General features: G+C 38.9%; 1 protein-coding gene across 1 annotated transcript in view; it reads right to left on the bottom strand.

Annotated features, from left to right (window-relative positions):
• luzp2 (leucine zipper protein 2) overlaps positions 1–25,003 on the bottom strand; it is a 166,765-nt gene that overhangs the window by 39,350 nt on the left and 102,412 nt on the right. The window contains exons 5-6 of the mRNA XM_077518207.1: positions 22,054–22,116; positions 5,423–5,485 (exon numbers count right to left, since the gene is read on the bottom strand). Coding sequence (XP_077374333.1) covers positions 5,423–5,485; positions 22,054–22,116 — 126 coding nt within the window. The remainder of the gene's footprint in view (positions 1–5,422; positions 5,486–22,053; positions 22,117–25,003) is intronic.

Raw genomic sequence — 25,003 nt, 5'->3', positions numbered from 1 at the left:
AGTGGTGCTACAACTAATATGATCATGAATGCTTTAGGCGTCGCTGAATTTCTTGTGGTCTGGTGTTAAAGTAAAAATCCATGGCTACGGTAATTTAAATGTAAATGTTGACAAAGGCTAGAGACTGAGCATCCGGCACAGTTATAGGATATGCATATAGGTACTCGATGACTCTTCACTGGAACTTTATACTGTCTGTTGCTGCAACTTCAGGCTCCTCCAATCAGGGGTCACCACAAGTCACTCACATGATTTGTTTGGCACAGATTTTATGACAGATGTCATTCGTGATGCAGTACACACATTTTATTTATTTATTTTTTTTTAACTGGCTTAGGACAGACCATGGCTGGGTATCGGGGCATTGACCGGGAAGCGCAACACAACAACTACATTTACAGTAAGTTGAGAGTCGAGTTGAGTGAAAGCATGGGCGTCAACCTTAAACGACATTACATCCTAAAAGACAAATTTCTCTTGACAGCGCCAGAAGCAATTTTCATTCAATCATTCATTCAGTCTACTCTACACTGGATTTTACGTCTCAGTACCATTAATTAGGTTATTTTTACTGTCAGAATCATCATCAAATTTTGATTGCATATTAGTTTGGTACTCAAGGACGATCTAAAATTAGTGTTTTAGGCCGCAGGCACAGCTGTGGAATACATTAAAGCTTATTTTCTCAGCAGGATCCATAGACTTACGGCTAGAATAGAATTATAGTTTATGAGATCAAGTGGAGACGCAGGCCATGGTACTAAAACAGATTTTTCATATGGAAATCACCTTCCACCTTCTCTTATGTTGAAATTACAGAGCACTTTATTTGCCTGATATTTGGGTACAGCATCATCTGTAATAAAGAGGAACATGCAGCAACGACATCTAGTTCACAGAAAAGAAAAAAAGCAATGGTTGCATGCACTTACAGAGCAAGCAACTGATTAAATGGCAGATGTAATGCCTGTTACTCCTCCCTTCTCCTCCAAGGTCTGTATGACTCAGACTTTTATTGACTTTTTCAATGTCAGATGTTTCCCTTGAGGATTTCGTCAAATGTTTCTGAAAGGTTAGATGGTATTTATGTAATGAACCAACAGCTGTCAACTCAAAGCCAGCTAACTGAGCAGCTTTTCATGTCAAAGTGAAGTCCTGGATTATTGTTTGAGACGCACATGGTATAAAAGCCTTGCATATTGCAAATAAAAGCTTAAGGGCAGCAAGCTGTAATGTATTTCGTTGATGCTTGGGCGCTCTCCACTAATTCCTTGCAATTTGAGAACGCGTTCTTTATTATGAGTACCTAAGCCGATTTGCTTGTTCACATGTTAACAACTGTGTTAACATTATTCAACTGGAATCACACTGCGTCTTAGTTTCCTCAAATGAGGAAATAAGGTAAACTGAAGCACAAGAGGATAAAGATTATTCGTATGTCCATCTGGTTCGATAAATGTTTACACTGAATGTTCATCGTCAGACGTCTTGTGACAATATATAAACGTTAGCTGTTTGTCTCAGTCACAATAATATTCTGTTCCCATTTGCTGTGCCACATTATCATTTTCCACGTCTCATAAAAGTGTTCTGAAATATAATGCACCAAGACGTAGAATTGTTTCTTCACTAAGTCCAAAGTCTCACAGACGATACAAATGCAGAAGCATGGAACAAAGTGCTTGAAAAGTTTATCTAAGTCCTTCTAAAAAAGCAGTAGCCTCATTTCGGCTCTTGGCCATGACTTCAAAGCTCAGATTTAAGATTTTATCAAAAGCTTTGTTTTTGTTGTTCAACTTAGCGGGAGCTCTAAGTGGAAATGTTTTTGCTTAAAGTGCAGATTATAATATTCTAGCATAAACAATTTCTTAAGGGCTAGTATGTAGGTTGAACTTAAGGGTGCATAAAGTTATCCTATCACTCTTTGTTTTTTCGCTGTATTTGCTTGTGGATATTCTCATTCATCCAGGTTATTTCTTTCTTTGGGCATTGAAATGATCATAACTGGACTGGACTCTTTCTTCGAAGACGTTATGCCTCTCATCCAAGAAGGCTTCATTAGATCAAGCTTGCATCCTCTTTTTGACAGTGAATAGCTTGACGTTTACACAGTGGTACTGCGATGGGTAATATTCAAAGACTGCAACTAGATGACTTGACCAGTCCATGGTGGATGGATTTAAAAGAGTACAATTTAATCTGCTTATTTTCAAGAACGGTTTGCTTGCCTTAGAGCAGGTCTCCAGAAACATTTGGACAGACCAAAAAAAAAAACTGTTCAAGACCACATTTCACACTTCAATAAGACATGAGATAGTAGAGAAGAGATCGAAGAGTCATTTCATCTCTGAATTGCAAGTGGAATGAACAATTTTGTTTTAACTTGATATCATTGCTATAAAGAAAACTTAACAAAAGGGTCAACTCCAAAAGAATAATATAACTGTTGTTTGAATTAGTGCCACAGTGCTTCAGAGTCAGCGTCTCAAAAAATAGATCTGTACAAATGGAATCTGTAGTATTGACAACTGACATAATGCAAACATATTTTTCCCTATGTTGACCTAATATTCTCATAATATACTCACATTTGTTGAACCTTCTGTAAAGTACAGCACTTTCTCAGTAGCAGCAAGTATGTTAAATCATCCTCGCTTGCTAGGGAATCCTTGGCTCCGGCTTGACTGACAAACTGACAGCTTAAATTATGGCCTTTCGGTCTTTGTTGTCTTTCCAGCTTTTTTTCTCCAGGGCCTGAGCCAGATCCTCAAGTTTACAAATGTGATTAAGACTTGGAAAAGCTACATGTTTGTTGGATACGATTCAGACACACTCGTCTTGAGGGTTTAGTGCGGAAAAGAGGCTAATAGGTGTTTCCACCAGCGAATTTAGGCCTGTTTGTTTGCATCAGAGGTTTCCTGTGTTGTCAAATAAATCACATCCTTAAAAAGATTTGGGACTCTTGATATAATTACAGTATGCACTGCAATTGGCTGGCAAACGTTCAGGGTGTACCCCGCCTGCTGTCCATAGCTATCTGAGATAGGCTCCAGCACCCCCGCAACGCTTGTGAGGAACACGCGGTACAGAAAATGGATGGATGGATGGATGGATGGATGGATGGATATTACAGTATAATGTTTCCACGTGACAAATCCTATGCAGCCAAAGTGCATGCATTTCGAAGCACGCACACTACGGTGACTCAGAGACCACACTTTGCAAGCCTACCACCAGTTCTTATTTTGTGTGAGCGAACGAGCATCTCGGTGAGCGACGGCGACGGTGTGATGCCGGATTTAGCCGGAGCAGCTAACAGGAATTAGTCGAAGCCATAGGCCGGAGTGGCTAACAAGAGCGGCTAATGGGAGAAGATAGTTAAAAAAAAAAAAAAGCTATAGCAAAAGCTTGTAAGAGTATATAGCAGAAAGTGACAATTATGCCGCTTTTTCCATTATCCCCGCACGGAACGACTCCATTGCATTTCCATTACAGCAGGCGCGCTACGGGATTGGGGCGGGATCATTTGAACTGTCCAAGCTTGCACACTTGCAGCATGTGTGGCCCTGCCATAACATTTCACGAGTCGTAAGTCGTGCCAACATTGAACCGTATTTACAATTTCACATAGACCACCATGGATGAAATATTGCGATCTTGATTTCACAACTGGCTCGGGAAGCTCGTCGCCAGCTATTTCTGAATGGAGAGCTCAGCCTCATTCATTAACTCATTCACTCCCAGCCATTTTCACAGAAGCAATCCCGTTCGCGCCCGGCTGTTTTCCTGAATTTTGACTGATTTTGCAAGGCCCACAGAAAATTGTGTTCAATTGCTATAAAAGCATGGAACCTATCAAAAGAAAGATTAAAGTCTGTTCTTTCATCAGGAAAAAAAAAGTATGTTTCTATCTGTTTCTGTTTTGCAGCAATTAGCATTAGAAGAGAGCTAAATTTCATCAGTTTTCACAAATCTATTTAAAATTCAAAGTAATTTAGATTTTTTTCTAGATGGCCCTGGTTGATCTCCTTTGCTCTGCTGCCACCTGCTGGCCGTTTGGGTAATAACTACCATTTCTGCAGCCGTTCTTTGCAGTTGAGAGGCTGCATCAAAGCCTTCTGTATGCTCTAGCATAAAAAAAGAAAAGAAAAGAAAGAAACATATAAATACGTCTTTGGGACACTTAAAACATTAAAAAAAAAAAGTTATTTACACATTATTGGGAGCAAATGAGTTAACTGCGACTCAAGCTCTCATTCAAGTGAAAGGAAACATACGACAAGGTAAGTGGTGTGTGCACTTGCGATTTTTTTAAACCACAATCATTACAAATCCATCCACAAGTACCTTTTAAATTGTAAACATACTTCAGTGTTGTTGTAAAACTTTATTTTATTTATTGTATATACTGTATTTTATGACTTTGACGAAGACGGTGTTGCTTGCCGCGTTGCTGTCGGCCAGCACCACCTCCAAGATGGTTCTAAAAGTTGGTTCCATTGCAACCGCTCGGCCCCGAAAAAGTCACATGGAAACGCCAACATCCGGGGCCGAGCAAGGTGTGGAACTGGTCTAATGAAAAAGCGGTATTAGCGGCGGGAGCCCGAATCACAGGGCTCAGCGATGACCACCTGCAGGCTCCAGCTGTGCAAGGTACTGTAAGCGGCAGTCGACCTATTGGGTCATTGTGAGCATAATATTTTATTTATTATAAAATGTGTTTCTTTATAGTTCCAACAACCTACGTCATGTACGTTAAACTGGCCTGTGGCTCAAAAATAGTTGGGTACCGTTGAAGCAATATCAATGATTGCTTAATTGATATTGGCTCGACTTTCATCACATTAACATCAAATCCGAAAAATAGTCGTCCAACTCCAGTTTCAATGTGGATGTTAACGTCAAGTTTGTTTCTATATCTATTGTTTGGGAACATTTTTACAAACATGAACACGTTATTAATTATAATACACTAATGAAAACATATTAACAACATCATTAGCGATTGGTTGGCGAGGACTCGACTTTCATCAGTTGGTCTTGGAAATCTTGCACAGTGGTCAAAATACAGTATATTACCTTGTAATGTGTCCAATCCAAATGTTGTAGTTGAAGATTCCATAAATTCAATGAGATATTCAACCTCAGACTAGGCTTGGTAAGTATGGGTATATGGTGCACTGGTACATACGCGCCAAAATGATTGCAAAAACTGCAGCATTGTCACAAGCAAAATGACACAATGGCAAACTGAAACAATTCATAACTGTTTTCCCTGCACTGCTGTGAAAGAACAATTCACCTGACAAAACAAATTTGGTTCTACAAGACCCAAATTGATTGTTCTACATTTGAAATTACATTTCAGCATTGCCTTAGTTTGTGTTGTGTTTCTTTGTTCTTCAGTTGAACGTGCCCTTACCTCTTCGGCGTGAGCGTCACAGAGCTTGTTTCCCGACAAGAGTTTATTCTTCAAGCTCTTGTTCTGAAAAAGGATGAGAGAGGAGATGATGAAATTGGTGTCTGGTGGTTTATGTTCCTTTACATGTTTTGTTATTTTATGACTCAGTGGGCCTCGCTTTCTCAGTTTGGGCTGAAGCTCTGACAGTGAGTGCTTGGATGCCTCTCAATGTCAGAATAGATTTAGGAGCACGAGGAGTGGCCTCACTCTGGATATAAAAGCTAACATGCAGGTTACAAAAGCAGCTGAAATACTGCTACAAAATATAAAGAAAAAAATCATACATAAAAACTGATTATTTAGGAAAATGTGTATGACGGTTTCAATTTTTTTTTTCTATCCCAAGCCACAATGTGAAAAACAACAAACAATTGCAGATATTGCAACATTAACTTAAGAAGCACACCTTCCTATGATTATTTTCCCCAACACAACTCTATGCACTGTATATACTTTTATTATGCCCAGCAAGATGGGGTAATGATCCAAAAGGCAATTTTGCTGCCTGCGTCACTCCATGCATCAACTCAAGCTCTGATAATAAAATGTCAGCGGTAAACATGGTGAGTCAAGCGGAGTCAATACGAAGAAAAAGTTGTCAGTGTTATGAGATCATCTCAAGTTATAAAAACTGTCTGATCAGTCAGCTACAATGTTTGATTGCACAGAACTATGAACAGCAATGTGAGTAGTAAAACTGTTTTTTGGCAAGGGGTGGCCCAAAAAAAAAAAAAAAAAAAAAAAAAAAAAAAAAGGCGATTAAAAGCCAACATGCACCAACTGGCCTTGCCCTTTTGACCACATTTAGTGATCTAAATGATATCAAATACAAGTGGTGTATGAAAAGGTTTGCCTTTACAAAGATTAGAACGTGCGGTTTTAATTGAGTTTGTTGAGGAAGTTTTTGCTGGCAAGCTTTCTTCTGCTCTTTGAGAAAGCCTTTGTGCAAACATTGAACATAATGAATAAATATGTGGGTATTTTCTGGAGGCTCACCAAGGGAATTGAATGTGAGAAGTTTCACTAATTAATTTGTTTTTTTCATTTCTTCATTGTCTATTAGGGTATCCATGATGGGCCTTGAGAGGAAGGCACACTCCAGTTCAAACCACATTCTACCACAACTTCTGGCTTTCTTAAGCTTCTCCACATTAATGCATATCCAAATGACATATATTTTACTCGAAAATTGTCAAAAACTTGAGACATTTTGAATTTCTATTTAACATACAAGTAATCACGCTAAGGCAATGGAGATAATGAGCTGGCATAGCAACAGTTTTGTGATCTAGTGAGGCAAAACTGGACGAGTATCAATTCCAGACAGTTGCACCGCCTCTCGCTCCTACACAGGGAGCACCATATGAGGACATGTACAACTGGCAGCTGTCACCAAATGTGATGCAGTTAAGCCCCTGGACATCCTCTGAGTGAAAAAGAGATCCTCTAGAGCCCCTCTGTCACTGTGCATTATGCAAAATGCAATACTTTGAGCTGCATATGTCCAAACGCGTTAGTCCCGGAGCATTGTAAATTGTGGACCTGGAAGTAAAGGAATGTTTTCATATTTATATGTTGTTCTTTCCACTTTGGCTTATACAACAATGCACTACACGTGTAGGTCCTGCTCCAAAATGTGCCTTTCAGTCGTAAGAGCATTAACCCAGATTATTGCATAGAGATGTAACATAATTGTGCAATTCTTCTGTTTTTTTCACCCTCCTTATTCTATGTACCATCCATTTTAATATACTGCATATCCCCATTAAGGTCCTGAGGGCACAAGTACTAGAGCCTAACCAAGACTACTTCAGAGGGCAGGTAAACCCTCAACTGCTCCCCAGCCAATCACATGGCACATAGAGACAAGCAACCATTTACATTCACATTTCCAACTATGAACAGTTTCCCATTAACCATGTGGGAGGGAAAATGGAGCACCCGGAGAAAACCACAAGGAAGGCTGGAGGGCGGATACGAACCCACAACCCCTGAACTGCGAGGCAGCCATGTTAACCAGTTGTCTACTGCGTCATCTTATGTGGTTTAGTGAATTTGAAATCATTCCTTTTTCCTAAAGATGTTCAGCAGGCTGGAGAACATAGAAATATTAGCAATCATCATCCCACCTACTTAGCTGGAAAATGAGAAATTTGCTTCAGTGCCCAAACTAGAACGTGATGCCAAATAAATTAGGAATACAACTGTCCATCATACAAGTACCAAGGTAGTGATTTAAGATGACAAGGCCCTCAAAGTGATTTTTACAATGTCACCGCATTCATGAATAATTAATGATACGCTGAGTTGAAAAATAAAAGGTTATTTGACTGATGAAGCAGAATCATGAGCAGCAATCTTGATCAAGGTCCACAACCCAAAAGAGAATTGATCTCAACAATTAAATATATTAAATCCTCATTCCAACATTGAAAGAGTAGGGAAGATGCAGTAATACTTTAACCTAGAAGAAACTATAGCAAACAATTTGATTACCTAAAAATTGTACCTTCATCTACTTGTATGAAAAAAAAAAAAAAAAAATCAACTGTATTTTCTCACCATGCACATTTTCAGCTGGCCTGAAAGGAGGCTTTCCAGCTAGTTGGGCGCTTTGTACTTTGTACTACGGGACGTGAGAGCGCAGGGAAAAACAATAACAACTATAAACAGTGGAATAATAACAGCCGGAGTGCAAAAATTACACAGCATCCTCAGCTTGGTCTATTCTCTGTTTAGTCCCCACAGTTTTGGGCATTAGCAATCCATCCATCAGATCCTTATCCAGGACTCAGGGCCAACGTGCAGCCGATTCCAAAGGTGGTCTGTCCTGTACACAGCCACATAGCCAGCCTTCACAGTGACTCCATCTTTGGCACCGGGGCGACTCAACAGAGGGGAGTGGCTCCCCCTTTGTTGTTTCCATTGGACTCAGTCAACAGAAAAATCCCTTCAGCACTTGGGTTCTTCATTGCTTCATTGGCAGATTAGAACCCACCCGCTGATGTGGGTGTCCATCTACTGGGCTGAACTTTATGCTGTCCTACTATTAGCAATTTTACTTGCATTATGATCTGAGATTAAAAATAGATACATTGGACATTATGATTAAAATAAAGCATTCGCTGAATATTAATTTATAATTTGGTCACTTCGGACATACTTATTTTCAGTCAGCATCTTTAAAAATTTCGGGTGTGTCTATGTAACAAAACAAAACAAAACCTGTTTGATATTGTCAGGGTTTTTGACCACAGAACCCAGACCAGTTTACGGAAGACTGAAGGTCAGAAATCAATATTGGTGGTGCACAGTGAGGAATAAAGCAATGTGCCCAAGTGACAGCCTGAGACCAACTCCAACATTCTATACTGATGTGTAATGCCTTTACCTCTCAACTGTTATTTCTGCTCATATGTCTGAAGTCAGGAAGTAATAAGAGCAATGAAGTAAGCATGAGATATAAAGGCATGTACAAGTACTTTTGTTTTTTGAGAAAAAGGTCATAAAGATTGTGATGAGTACTTTCATTTGGGCTGGATTTACACTGTAGTCCACCATAATGCCTATTATACAGCACGTTTTTTTAATATATTTACATTACAAGTGACTCATCCCACTTGGCAGTGTTTACATTCATGGAACACATGAGACAAAGCCCACGTGTCCAAAATGTATATAATTCCACAAGCATCCTCATTGAACAGTGACAACACAGAAGTAGTTAATAATATATAAATGAAAGAAATATTGAATGTTCCATTCTGCTTAGCTGATCTGGGCTCACCCTTCCCCACATTGATTTGAATAGGGTAACCTCCACATGACTCCGCTGGTTGTCATCAGCCATTATTTTTTTGCTTATTTATTATTTAAACGTACCTCTGTTATACATTATCTGTACTGTCTGTATATGATGTTTGTATAAGAAGAAGAAGCAACTTTCCCCTGTCAGGAGTCATCACAGCAAGTCACTCACATGATATGTTTGGCAATTGGCACAGTTTTCACACCAGATGCATTTTTCCGCGGGTGGGCCATCCGCCCTGAACAGTGTTCCAAATCATTGGGGCCACCAGCCTCTGCGCCATCAAGCTACTCTCCCAGAATTTTACGTTAAATTTAATTCAGCTTCAGAGGGGTGGGTGCAATATTCCGAAAAAAATAAAAATAAAAATAAAAAATAAATATATATATATATATATATATATATTTTAAGGACTCTAACCACTGAGGCAATGAAGTCATGGAAATACATACAATATGCATATTATATAAGTTAAAAGAAAAAGAACAAAAAACAAAAAAACAAAAACAAAACAGAAACATCCATTTTTCTTTTCTGTGTATAAAAGCACTTGGGCGGGGGAATTGCAGATTTAATTCAATCAACCCACTGGCATGCTGAGCTAATATGTCATCATATTAGTATTAAACACTGCACCACCACTTGGTCATGATTCACTGCCACCTCAGATTTCATTACAGACAAGCTAGCAGAAATATTTCACTCCATAGTTAACACATAACACACACTCTTTATTAGGTTTCTGGACATAGAGCCTGCACTATGTCCTATTATCATAACTTTACTCGGCACCTTACTTCAGGCAGAGCACGAATGATGACAAAAAAACGAATGAAAAGACAGTTAATGTTGACTATTTCTTGCAGAGGCAGCACCGTCGATCCTCAATGTCAATCAAAAAATTTGCTACGCCTACACGAATATTAAAAAGCAACAACATTGAATACCTTTAGTATTCTTGCATGTCACAAAGCCCATGTGCACCTTCACGCAGTTGTCCATTTTTCACTACAGAAGAAATTCAATTTTTTTCTGTACCCATATGGTTAACTCATTCACTCCCAGCCATTTTCACAGAAGCAATCCCGTTCGCTCCCGGCTGTTTTACTGAATTTTGACTGATTTTGCAACGCCCACAGAATATTGTGTTCTATTGCTATAAAAGCATGGAACCTATCAAAAGAAAGATTAAAGTCTTCTTTCATCAGGAAAAAAAAGTATATTTCTATCTGTTTCCGTTTTGCAGCAATTAGCATTAGAAGATTTATTTAAAATTGTAAGTCATTTAGCTTTTTTTCTAGATGGCCCTGGTTGATCTCCTTTGCTCTGCTACCACCTGCTGGCCGTTTGTGTAATAACTACCATTTCTCCAACCGTTCTTTGCAGTTGAGAGGCTGCATCAAAGCCTTCTGTATGCTTTAGCATTAAAAAAAACAAACAAACAAACAAACAAACAAAAAAACATATAAATACGTCTTTGGGACACTTAAAACATGAAAGAAAAACATATTTACACGTTATTGGGAGCAAATGAGTTAAAGAGGGCAACTAACTTTGTTTCCCCCCAGAAATGATAGAGACCAAATAGCTACAACCTAAAACAATGGAGCGCACCTTTCCTTGCATATTGTCTGATTTCCTCTTTCGCTCATTTTTACTTACGTTTTAACATGTCAGAGAATTTACAAGGGTAAAACACAAGGACTGAGCCAGGGATATCTGCCATAGAAGAGCCAGCTCATCTCACCGTCTTTTTTGTATTGTATTGTATTGTATTGTATTGTATTGTATTCCGGGTTGTAAGGTCGCCTTACTGTTGAATAGCCACTGGTCTAGACCACAATCAGTGAAATGCAAATAGAGATAATTGCATGTGACCTATAAATTGTATTGCACAGAGGTCAGTTGCTGCCTTCTAACGTGCACTTACCTTGCTATTTGTATTTAATAACTCCACCGAATACTTTGCATAAAACCTGCCCTGCTGTGTCTTATTTATGAATGACGTCAATCAGGCTATATATCACTTCTCCTTCTTTCTGAGCAAAAAGTTACATCACGTTGTACCCCTTCTCATTCCATTTCACTTAAAGCCTCATTTTCGCCAGTGCACTTTCTCCCTAATGCGTGTCAGCAATCATATGTGTGAAATTACTTCTGACAGAGTCTTGATGGCGCTGAGAGCCTCCTTTTGTTAATACTGTGGTTATTCAGTCATTGAGTAATATACCAGTTGAGTAGGGAGAAAGCTATTAATTCTTCATGCTGTTAATATCCTGCAGCGTGAAAGTGTTTTTGTGAATTTCTTAGAAAGGTTCATGCACACTTTTCCACTGCAAAAAGATCATTTCCTGCTGGCTTACTGTTTCAGTAATAAACTTTAATGGTGTCAGTTGTCACAATGACGACACATTTTTTTTTAAGTATTTTGTCTCCCGGGGAAACAAACAGATACATTTTGCTCATTTCATCTATTTAGCTACCAGTAATATGAAAGATGACAAAAGCACAAGGTGATTTTAGACTAGAAGCATCAGTTGCAACGACTGGCGTGTGTGGCAAAGCAGCCGCCTGTTACAATTCTCTGTAAAGCTGATGAAACCCAGTAGGATCCAAGTTTGCATCTATGTTATTCTCCTTCGAGAGCACATTTTCAGTTTGAATTGCTGCCACACAGCTACCTCACATCATGACACAATCAACATTCATGTGCAAGATAACAAACCACACTTAATGGCTAATACTGACATGGGTGAACATGGTTATAAAAGACGACCCTTGCAGCTTGGTTCAGCGTGAAAGCAGATGTTGGACCGACGGCCCTGACATTGTATTTAGAATATACTAAAATATGTCCAGAATGAATTCTGAATTAAATTAGGAATACAATTCTTTTACAAGTAGTTCTCTTTTGAGGTTTTTTTTTTAATGTGATTTAACTATCATTTAATGTCTGTTTTTTTCTTTATAATAGTATATGTTTATGCACCACACCAAAATTGTGTTTATAAGCAGCAAAATCTTCCCATCTTTATTCATCTCAGTGGGCGACCATTTTGCCATTTGCTGTCGACCTAAAATGATATCATAGCTGCCTTATGCAAGGCTGACAATTGCACGATTTTGTGGCACGAATTGGCACAACTCGAGTCATGCCAGTGCGCGAACTAGTCGTAAAGTTGCGTTAAGTGTACGTAAACTCGGCGTGACTGCGTGCCATGTCGGGGTAAAAATTTTGAAATCTTCAAAATTGTTGTCACGACAAAATTTCGCGACCGGGTCGTGAACTGTGCACAAACTGTTCATGAACTCAACGGGACGATGCGGGAAGGATGCGCGCAAAGTACCACGAAGAGGAGTTGGGGAGGCCCCCTTTTTATATGGCGTGCCCAAGTCGGCACGACACTGTCCGAATTGCGCGAACTCGTGGTGCAAATGCGGGAAGTGAGTAAACTATGTGTAAACTATGCACAAGCTATGTGTGAACTCATTGTGCCAGTTCGTGTCAGTGTGGACACGAATGGTCATGCATTCGTGAACTCGTCGTGAACTATGCGGCAACAGTACGGGAACCTCCCAGTTCGTGCCCCAAAATGGCATGACTTGCCACGAAAAGATCGTGGCCAAAAGTCGTGCATTTGTCAGCCTTGCATAAGGGCTCAGGTCACGAACAATTATGGCTGAGCTGATTTTTTAGGTTTGGTCATTTGACATTCACAAACTAAGCCATGATTGGTCATCGACTGAGCCCTGCCCATCTGTGATGTCATTCTCAGCAAACAGCAAGCAGCGAAATAGCCCTAAAATGAGATGGATAAAAACGGGCATATTTTTCTGCTTAGTTCATATTCTACAAATACAACATTCACAGAATTCTGTTTTTGGTCTAGTGGGGGCGTATAGAACATATTATTGAAAGTAAAATGTTTGACTTGAATTATATAACGTGACCTTTAGTAAATTTATCATGCTATTGTGCGTTTTTGGCACAACGTTTTCATCATCATCTTCATCAAGTGTCCCTGCAGTCATGGAAGATTTTGATCATTTGTTGTTCAGTATGCATTTAAAATTTGCATATAGATATCCATCCATCCATTTTCAATAGCATTCCAGGGTCGCAGGTTGCTGGAGCCTACCACAACTGACTTCAGAAGAAAACAAAACAAAAAAAAACAGATTACAGTACACCCTGAACTTGGCAAAAAATGTCACGCACTGTATAGAGACAGACAACCATTTACTTGCTTTCACACCATCAGTGAGTGGGAAGTGAACCCACGCTGCTTGCATTAAAGTCAGACAAATGTAGTATTGCACAACCAGGGAATTGCATATAAATACTGTATATAACATGCATGAGACTTACTGCATATATCATGTTTAAAATATTCCATATACAGTCAGTAAGACTTTCATCTTGGGCATAGTTTGAGTCTTTAATGGACATATTGAAATATAATTGATGCAGCCGGAGAAAAAATAGTTTGAACAAATTGGAATGTAACTAGCATTACTCACCAGCAGACTTTGAAGGTTTTACTGGAATAGTTTAACATTGCTACTGTTTGACTTTCTGAACGCAATACATTTCGGTAAGTGAAGCTCTAATAGATTCTGTGCATGCAGCCAGTTTAAATGTCAGGTCATCACAGATGTCAGAGATGTTCTGCTGAGCACAAACGATCCTTTCTGTATGTGATTACATTGGCCCAGAAACCTTGGAAGGGCATTTACTAAGTGATGCAGATATGGGACGGAAAAAAAAGCAAATGTCAGCAATTAGGCAATCATATGATGATGGAGCAACTGGTTGAGACATCTGCCAGTGCAGTGCAAGCACAGTGGCTTGCTGATCCTAAGTATTAGGGACATGTAATGGAAAAGCTGCATTCCGAACAAAAATGGATGACAAAAGTACAGTAATCCTCTCAGCAGTAACTCTGCTATTTCCAACCATTTTCCAACCCGATTTTCTGCCAAATAATATCTATTTTAGATTTTACTTTGATACTTCTGGATAACATTGTAACCCAAAAGTATTGTTTTTGGATCTATCATAATTTACCGTACCTACACATTTCACATCAACTCATAAATATTTCAAGGCATACACATTTATTTGACATCATGACATTATATTTTTGAGTCTTAAATGACTACACATTTATCATTAATAAGAACAAACTGCTGACAGCAGGTTTTTATACATGCTCTTTGTTCTGCTAAAATTAATAGCACTAGTTGAGTGACTTATTTGTGAAATTAGGTTAACCAATAGACTGGAGATCAAAGTATGTAAAATAAAAATTGGCATTACATATCAGTGCTTGACACCAACAAAGATAACAACTTCAAATGGCGTTGAGCACTTTATTTGGTCTATTTCCATGTTGTTTAAGAGTAAAGGAATACCTAATTGTCCATTACCAAGGCAAATCATGGTCCTTTTTATTGGCAATTTATCCACTTAAACAGATCTACTGTGCAATACAAACCCCATGCACAGTCGCCCTTTGTGTAAATCTTTGATTTGATCACTTTATAATGGGTAAAGCACTTGAGAGCCAAGTCAATTCATGTAATTATTTACATGAACAATGAATAACATGTATTCAGTTAAATTGGAACCTTCACAAAATATTTGCCATTAAATGAGTTGTTTAAAAATTGCTGACCGACATTGCATATGAAGATAATAAACATCCAAATGTGGAGTACAAAAATGTATCTTCATGCTGTCGTTTCCGCTTTTAAGTATGTCACACTCTCATGTGAAGAATTGGAAGTCATTCAGACAACCAAAATACATCTTCAGGAAGCCAAATGACTCATTGTCACAGATTATCTCTATGTCCATAATTGAGAAATTCAGACATTTTGTATGCCAGATCGTATAAGGGTATATAGTGTGTTACAATTTGTCGAGGAGAAAGGTTTGCACGTCGTAAAAAAATAATTTTCAGCCATTTCACCAAGTAAACTACTATCAGTTTGTGACACATTTTAAGTTGTGCACATGTGACATTGGTAAGCAAGAGAACTTTGCAAGAGAGCACTGCAAGATCAAGACAAAGAAGGCAGCAGGGCCGGACGGAATTAGCTCTAGGCTCATCAAGTCGTACGCGGATGAGCTGTGCAAGATCATGGAGCAGGTCTTCAATTTGAGCCACAAGGTGGGGAGAGATTCACAGCCATGGAAGACCTCTTGTGTTGGTGCTATGCGAAAAACAGCATCCTAAAGACCTCAACAGTTAACAGGTCTGTGCATCAATTCCAAAGAAGACACAGAAGCAGCTATTTCTGAACCACATATGTCCCTTCGTGAAACCATTAAAAGGAGCTGCCACAGTTTGCCGACGCATGTCATCTGCGTCTCTCATCGAGCCAGGATGCACTGTCAGGATCAGGTTCTGCAATTCCACCTGTGCTTTTAGCCATCTCCAGCCTGGCCTTATGAACTGCCTTCACTGACCGGCCGCAGTTTGTCAGTTCGTCAGACATAGTGGTCATTAATAACGAGATCCCTGAAGGTAACAATTCTTACTCTATTTTTCTTCAGCCAGTGGACTGCAAACATCATGTTTTGTTCTGCAATAGTGTCACTGTCATCAGTTTTCGTAAGACTGTGAATGATAGTAAGAACTGACTCTGGAAATTGCGGACTGGTCAGGGCCGCACCTGACCAAGAAAAATTTTACTTGGAGCCATAAACATTGGCAGAGATTTATACTAGAGTGTGGCTTATTGATATTTATCAATTTCCTAATAAATGTGAGAAACCAAACCAATGGCAATATTAGTATCGTCACATAAATGATTATCATTAATTTCACAGGGGGAAATTTCATTGATTTAGATTTTTATGCTGATTAAAACTAAAATTTACATGTTGATTCTAAAATCGCAGTGAGTTGCATATCAAGTTTTTTTTCTCCACAGCTTACCCTCCAGATAGGCAAAATCCCACTAATTAGCTGTCGTAGTAAGACTGTAGTAAGAAAAGCTGATTACGATTGGACACATCAGCAGCTATGTGGCAACTTCAGTACATTCAACAACTGCAAACAAAAAGCGAGCATACCAGTAGAAGCAAGTAAGATGATTAGTGCTGGCTTTTCTCTTAACCTTGTTCCGATGAGCATATTGTAAATTTTAATTTGTTTTATGATAGATTTTTATTTATTTATTTATTTATTTATTTATTGTTATTATTATTTTTTATAAGAACGGGGATCCTATGGCTCAAAACTGGACGTGATAGAGAAAAACAGAGAACAGTTTTGGAATCCGTACCCAAAAATTTGTTACAAACAACTGTCAGAGCCTACTCAACAATAAGTGTGTTCCCCAGTGTTATTAATAGTAACATACTTTGTATTATAATAAAAACTATAATGCTATTTAATAATTAAAGATTTTTTTTTAATTTAATTTTATTTATTTTTTTAGCAAATTTGTCATTTCAGAAGTGTGTATCCAACTGATAGCACTTTTCATTAATCAGGACCCAAAAAGTGGCTCCCATATTTTAAAAAGGTTGTCGACCCCTATTGCAATTGATTGGATATTGGCCAATGTTTATATACTGTACAACCAAACAGTCATTTTACCACTCTATTTCATAGGCATAGGGTGTTAACAGCTTATTCAATAAATGGTTATCAGGGCTGCTGGGGCGGGGGGGCTCTCAGTCTAGACAGAGTCTGGAGGCAGAGATTCCTATCTAATGAGTAGCTGCTTTGTGCCACAAAGTTTATTTCAACAACGATCACCTTCAGGTGACGCACGAGCTTCCTCTTGTTTTCCCCTCCAAGCTGGTTGACAAACCTCTTCAACACTGGTGAACATCAATGGAAAGGACAGCGAGATAGTTGACCCTATATGGTAGCTGGGTTTCACCTATCAAAACGACTAGCAACAAAAAATGTGCAGGCCCTTACTACTAAAAAAGAACAAAGAACACAGCTGTGCAGAGGAAGCTGAGGTCCTTAAAGGTGGCCTTCCTGAGGACAGGGGCAGCAACAACTGATACGGGAGGCCGGCTCCTGTGTTGTCCTGGGCTCAATGTAGTGGGAAGGAGCATGCTAACAAAGCAAAGCTGCCATCTGTGACGGTCAGTAACTCCAACCCAATGCACAGCACCAAAAACACTCTCAGCAGCTTACTAAGTGACAACTCTCTTGCCCCAAATGTGTGACGGAGAGATACAGCAGGTATTTCTTTCTTTGCTGCTGGCAGGTAGATTATACGACCAGCAATTCCTACACTTGCCTGTACACACTCATACATCCATTTACCTAAATAGCTTATAGGTGTCACTTCATTGCGGTTCGTCAAAATTGCTTGTTTCCAAATTGCAATTATCTACATCTATAACCTATAAAGTACAGATATGGTATTGTATTAATTAATTTCCAACACTCTAGCTTCATTTCAAAGCGGGCATCTCGGCCGCACTGCACAGCTTTCAGTTGTGTGCATGTTACTTTTTTTGGTCTGATCATTTACATGATAAGGATTTTTCGTCTGATCACCAATCAGCGATGAAAAAAACGATAACCGATCACCGATTCGATCAGAAGATGGAGCAATATATTTGCTTAATGAAACTTGTTTAAAGTTGGAATGCATGGGGGGATTAATTTACAAAAATGTTGATAAACATTAAATATAACATGTCTTATTTCTAGGAGCCGATCAGTGACATCATTAATCAAACAGTCATATTAGAACGATACAGTTGATCACTGATTTATAGTATCGTCCGATCCCGATCCAGCCGGTCTTACTAACAAGGCCAGCTAGCAGGTTTGATGTGACATTGGCATTTATCCAGCCCCTGATTGGTCGATCAGAGCTAAATATTCAGGTAGCAATTTGTACATGATGACACCTACAATGGCTGACGGAGGAGGATACATCAGACATGATTAAAAATTAACATTTCCAGGGTGGGCTTTTCAAGAAAAACTTAAAAAATTGTGAAGGAAGAAGCTTACTGGCTTGTTTCAACATGGACAATTATTTATTTGGCACTTCCAGAGCAGCTCTCTTTGCAATGCCAAGAACAGTTATATTGCAATTTTGTTTATTATTTTTTAAAATGCAAAATAATAGTAGTGGTTTGAGGTGGATTATGTTACATCAATCCCTGCTAATGCCCCAGGTCACCACCCGGACCCACCACTGGTATAAGCGCTGCTAACGTACGAGGGGCTGTCAAAAAGTAATGAGACCAATTTAATTTAATCTACAACTGATTCATTTTTGTTTTTCGCAGTGTGAAGTTTAAATACTTGTTTGAAGATGTATTTAAGTCTAAGCCTGTCTGAGCCTCATTCTTGCTATTTTTTCTGAATGTTCTCTTGGACCCCAGCTCAAAGTGATGAACCCATGTGTCATCCCCACTCATCCACTAATATGCCACTGTCTACCATCTACAACTCCCGGTGCCTCGGTAGGGCAAGAAAAATCATCAAGGACCCTACACACCCTGGTTTCCACTTCTTCAGCCTGCTGCCCTCTGGTAGGCGCTACAGAGCAATATCAACAAAAACAAACAGACTCAGAGACAGTTTCTTTCCAAAAGCTGTCATCATACTCAACTCCACTATGCACTGACAACTGACCTGGACTCATTTAAGGACTAGCATTGCACTTTTGCACATTTGTACATTGCAATATGTACAGTGGTTTTATACAGTATTGGTTTTATTTTATTTTTTAACCTATTTATTTTATTGTATATATTTTTATCTGTCTATTATGTGTGCACTTATGGCAGAGCTTTCATTTCATTGTACTTGTATAATGACAATAAAGGCTAATCTAATCTAATCTATGCTTAGGAGAAGATTCCTCACCTTTATATGTGACATTCAAACAAGCTTTAAAATTGTCCTCCTTTTGCGCATCTGTGGGTTGCTTAGGAACGCACCTGGCACAAACCTTTTCAAAACCGAGCTCTTTCTCAATTTTTGAAGCACTTCCATGTTTTTTTTTCTCACAGATGTCATCATTGACGACTCAATGATCTTCCCTGATCAGTGCCGCGACCCGAGCACCTTTGGCCAGATTAACTGCTGAAGATGTCACAGCGGTCACACAAAGCCAGCTCTTGTTCTTCGCCTTTGATCCTGGACACTCACTTTTTGATTCTGCTGCAGACAATTGCAGCTTCCCAGCACACATTTTGCAATCTTGCTTCTCCTTTGTGCACTAAACAAATAAAAAGTTATAGGATCTGTGGTTACATGCTGGTTAAGCTTCTGGCCTGTGGCTAGAACTTGTAATGAACGATGCACCTCACATCACATAATAAACATGATTTCAAATTTGGACTTCAACTAGCTGCTAGCATGTGGTGTCCGAGTCATACACAAAGATCCATGACTCATTGTCAGATGATGGTGATGTCGCCACTGGTGATAGTGATTTGTCTCATCAACCCTCACAACGCTTGACAACCTGACACAAAAGATACAAGTACATAAAAGCATGAGGAATAAAGTTCAATGGCTACAGAAGGCAGAGGTCAAAGTTACAGTATAGAGTACTGTATACTCAAGGGCAATGACAGAGCAAAAAAACTTGTAGTTAAAGTTTGCGTTAGAAATATTTATTTTGTGATGCTCGTGCTGGGGCCTTTCTGAGACACAGTGTTTGTATAGAGAATTATGTTTACGTTATTTATTCATGTATGGTTGTAGTTTATTATTTCATTATCAGCCCCTATCTATACTTCTTCTGTTGCTATGTTTTATTTTAATACTCTCTTTTTTTTCTTTTTTTTTTAATGGACAGGTGTTTTGTTTTTTTATTTTTATTTTTATTTTTTTTCCTTCTGCTGCCCACTTTGTTGATGGTTAACAAAGGCCGTTTTTGCCTCTATTCTATTCTATTCTATTCTATTCTATTCTGATGCATTGGCATAGTTGAACCACTCTGGGACAAAAAAACATTTTTTTTAACTTCTCTCATAATGAGAGGAGAGAAGCTGCAGGACAAGAAGGTTGTCTGCAGCAGCAGTAGCTGACCGGAAGACTGCTGTCTGCTTGCTGAAAAGTCAAAAGTAGGGTCAGGTAAGGCAAAGGGGCCAGCTTGACAACATGTGCAAATGAGTGTACCGACTTATGAGTCAATAAGTTACCTAACTGTTTGGAAATGTTACATTTTATGTTCATTCCCAGACAGCAATAATATCCCGCTGACAAACAGCTCATAACAATTTTGTAAGCGTTGTAAAATTGACCCTTTAAAGTAGCTTAATCTCTGCACAACCAATACAGTGTTTCATAGAAGCTATACATCATTGGACAGTGCAAAGATCAACAATATGGGCCTTATTTTGACAGACAATCACTACAATTATTATCTTAAAATCATTTTATTAGCATCCTCGTAACCACCCGGCACAATTATTGTTCAGGCGGAGGGGGTCGTTTACACACGGTCACGGGTGCAAGGCGGTCTCCGACTACATCAACCGCAAGGGGAGAGCGTGGAGTTTACCTTCATAAACGCACATTGCACGCATCAATATGTCTTGCACACACCAGCGAGTCTGCTTTCTGTTTCCGCAACGTCAAGCTCGGCTTGCACTTCGACCGCCCCGGTTTTAATGCAAATGAGGGGAACTGCTACGAGCCGGGATTTGGCTATTTTCCATCCCACAACTCCGCACAACAGAGCAACCATTTCATTTATGCCCAATTGTACCTGTACAATGACTACGATAATTTCTAAAGAAATAAAATTTCACCCATATGCACATTATTGCACAGTTAGACTGTGCTATGTGCTAGACTTGTGCTGGTAACGAAAATAGGGCCAAAAATCATTCAAGTTTCTAGATTTAGGCTCCACATCTTTTGCCTTAAAACACACATTGTAAGATATTGCATCATCTTTGTATGGTGGTTTACACCGCAACATAAAAGAGAGCCCTCATTGGTTCAGGACATATTCATCTCCAAACCGATATGAATCAATGCAGGAATAAGAAGTAAGACACTTTAGCCCTTACAAAGCACATTGAAGCAAACAACTTAAAGGGATCGTTCGGCTTTTTTAACATGAATCTCAATTTGATCCTCACCTCCCGTGTGTGCGATCAGCACTGACTTACCCTTGACAGCGTTCGGTGACACCAGTTCTGGTCCGGCGTTGGACGAGAGGAAAATAGTCCAGCAAGCTGGCTGGGGTCTCGGAAATAAAGCGTTTTTCTTCTATAAACTATTTGTTTTCAAAAGCGTGATACATTTCCATCACAATACTCCTTTTCTGAAAAAAGTCAGACGCCATTACCGCCAGCCACTACTTTTCTGTTCATTTGTATCACTGCGCGGCGCCCTGTAGAGCGCTAACCGACGCACTGCAGCCAGCTAGCTGATACTTCCGCCTGAAGTTGTTTGCCTTTTCGTCAAAAAAGCCGAACGATCCCTTTAAGTTTATAACAAGTACTCCCATCAAGTCTACTGGGATTGTCAGAACACGTTTGTAGTACATTAAATTGAACGGAAAGTGGGTTGATAATAATTAATTTATTTGAAGCTACTGTCTGCGATTGGCTGGCAACCAGTCCAGGGTGTCCCCTGCCTACTGCCCAGGACCAGCTGAGATAGGCGCCAGCACCCCCCGCGACCCTTGTGAGGAATAAGCGTTCAAGAAAATGGATGGATGGATGGATGAAGCTACTGTACATATGCAGTAGAAAAATAATATGAATGAAAATAGCACTTGAAAGTGTTCAAATAAACTGAATGATTCTTAGATGACTCACCTCTTGCTGTAAATCCTTGATGATTTTGGTTTTCTTTTCCATCTCTGCTTTAATCAATTTAACCTGAAGACAGAGAGACAACAAAATTCAGCAGTCATCATGAATGTTCCTTGACTCCAGCATTGACTAAGAATAAAAGAGATTGTAATAATTGTGTTTATGGTGACAATCTGGAAATAATGTCCATGCTAAGTTGTATTATAACCAGTATTAATATATAAGCCAGTTAAAATCAATAGTTGCATTTTCCAAATTTTTCGAGAGGGAGAGAGAGAGAGAGAGAGAGAGAATTGAGGCTGTATTTTTAAAGCTTTGTGAGTCCTTGAAAGAGGTCATCAAGATAAACCACGTGACAAAGAGGTAAATAATCGTGGTGTTGGTGACCTCCTACCAGGTATGCACCTTAGGGAACTGTAAACTAAGCCATGCCAGTTGACTCACAACCCAGAGTATGGTAAGATAACATCACGTTTTATCTTTGAGCCTTCCGGTCTTTGTCAGAGCCAAAGGGACCGGTTTTAAAAACACACATATTACCAGCTAGCTTCCTTACATGATTTAATTCTGGCATTCCTTGTGCATTTGTATCATTTACTGCATTGTTACAAGAGGTAATCCTCCCTCGTTAGAGATTTATAATCACAAATGATGTCAAATGTCACTTCACAATTACAGTAACCAATCTCAAAAGGCATCTGATTTAATAAAACCTACAAATATTTATTTCTTTAATGGATTGCATCCGCTCACAGAAAGAGACTCGAGCAGTCAGAAGCTGCACACTACTTTAAATGTGATGAAAGTGAGAATGAGCGTACACTATATGCAGACATCGCAAAAAGAATACTTCATTTCTTTATGTCTTTTGCTGATTGAATTTGACAAGCGATGCTGCCTTTTTGCTGTGAAAGAACTGTGCCCCTTAATGTCTGACTTGTCGATCTGATTGGCCTTTCTCGTTTTGTCAATATTTTTCCTCTTTCATGAGGACATGGGAATAAAACACTTGTGAAACTAAACCATCAGGTGTGCCAGCGTTTGTCATTTTCATTGCTCTCCCTGCATCTTGCTTCGTGTTGTTCAACCTCTATCCTTCAGATGAGAACACTTGATTATCGTGTATGAACCATAATTGGTATCCATGGCAACATTTCTGAATAAAGCACTGCATCCAATTACGGCTAATGAACATTCTCTCCTTTTACATAGGGCCCTATTTTCATGCCCAGCGCAAGTCTAGCATAATGCATAGTCTAACTGTGCGCATGGTTTGTGGTTTCTTTCTTTTGATATTTTGCTAGACTAGTGGGCATTTGCATCAATGTGGGAGGGAACACATTCGACTCCCAGCCAATCACAGCCGCACGTGATGTAGGCAGACTGCCTTACACACCTGATTGTGCTTTCCTCAGACTGGTAGTTGGCAATACTGTATATGGTTGTCTATGGCGGCCATCTAGGCTCTTTCATCATTGCAAAGAAAAATTCACCAAGCGTTGGTGACTCACACCTGCACATTAAGCAATTTGATATATGAGTGCTCTGAAAAGTGAGCCTGTGTAAGCTGTTGAGGCTGCACATGCTGTGTTCACTGTTTATCATAATTAACGAACCATAAAAAGAGGACAATTATGAAATGTGCCCCAACACAGCACAATTCTGACTTCTCCAAAAACAAATTGAATTCCTTTACTCCTCTGTGGTTGGCAGGCAGAGTTGGTTATAGTAGCCAAAAATTGTACTCAAGTAAGTAAAAAGTATTCATAAAAAAAAAAATCACAAGTAAAAAAAAGTATTCACTGAAAAGAATACTCAAAGTACTATACTCAAGTATTATTTTTAAAAGCAATGTCATCAGACACACAAAAATAATAAAATTATGTGCAAATTCTGGCATCTTCAAATCATAAAAAAAAAAAATAAAAAACAATGGAGCTTGAACAACAGTGCAAGCAGACACGTTAGCGCAATCATGCACAATCCATTCATAAATTGTGGTGTAACTTGCCTCCCAGTGTAACAACCATATGTGGTAGTTTCTTAAAAAAAAAAATATATATATATATATATATATATATATATATGTATATATATATATATATATATATATATATATATATATATATATATATATATACATATATATATATATATATATATATATATATATATATATATATATATATATATATATATATATATACCGCATTTTCCGCACTATAAGGCGCACCTAAAAGCCTTCAATTTTTTCAAAAGCTGACCATGCGCCTTATAATCCTTATATATGGATCAATATTGAGCCGCAACAGGTCTCGCTTTCAAGACACTATCGGTGACCCTGCACGATCGGTGACGCACGTGCGCAGAAGATCCCGCCATCTTGGATCGCTAGCTAATACTAATACTTTAGCTCAGAGAAAATAATAAAACAGCTGTTTATTCATTTTGGGAGTGAATGGAGTTGTCAGAAAGCTGGTTTGTACTCTATTAAAAAAGTTTGACTGACCTATCTGACTGTTTTGTTGACATTCCGGTCACCAGCGCAGCACCATCTATTGGATGCATAATGTAACCACAGCCTCTACTGTAGCGCCTTATATATGGAAAAGGTTTTAAAATATGTCATTCATTGAAGGTGCGCCTTATAATGCGGTGCACCTTATAGTGCGGAAAATACGGTGTTCATATATATATATATATATATATATATTTATTGTTTTTTTTTAAAGTTACTCAAGTAAATGTAAGGGAGTAAATGTAACTTGTTACTACCCACATCTGTTGGCAACTGATCCAAAGTGTTCGCGCTACATAAAATACAGATGCGCAACCATTCAGACATTTTTCTTAAGTTGTGTGACCGTGTACAACCACAAAGTGGGCAGGAACTTGAATACCGAGGAGCTGATTATGTCATAACCGGGGCTGAACTGACACCAAAAATTGGCAT

Source organism: Festucalex cinctus, chromosome 4 (genome assembly GCF_051991245.1).
Source record: "Festucalex cinctus isolate MCC-2025b chromosome 4, RoL_Fcin_1.0, whole genome shotgun sequence".
Classification (NCBI taxonomy): domain Eukaryota; kingdom Metazoa; phylum Chordata; class Actinopteri; order Syngnathiformes; family Syngnathidae; genus Festucalex; species Festucalex cinctus.
This window is presented reverse-complemented; position numbering and strand designations above follow the sequence as displayed.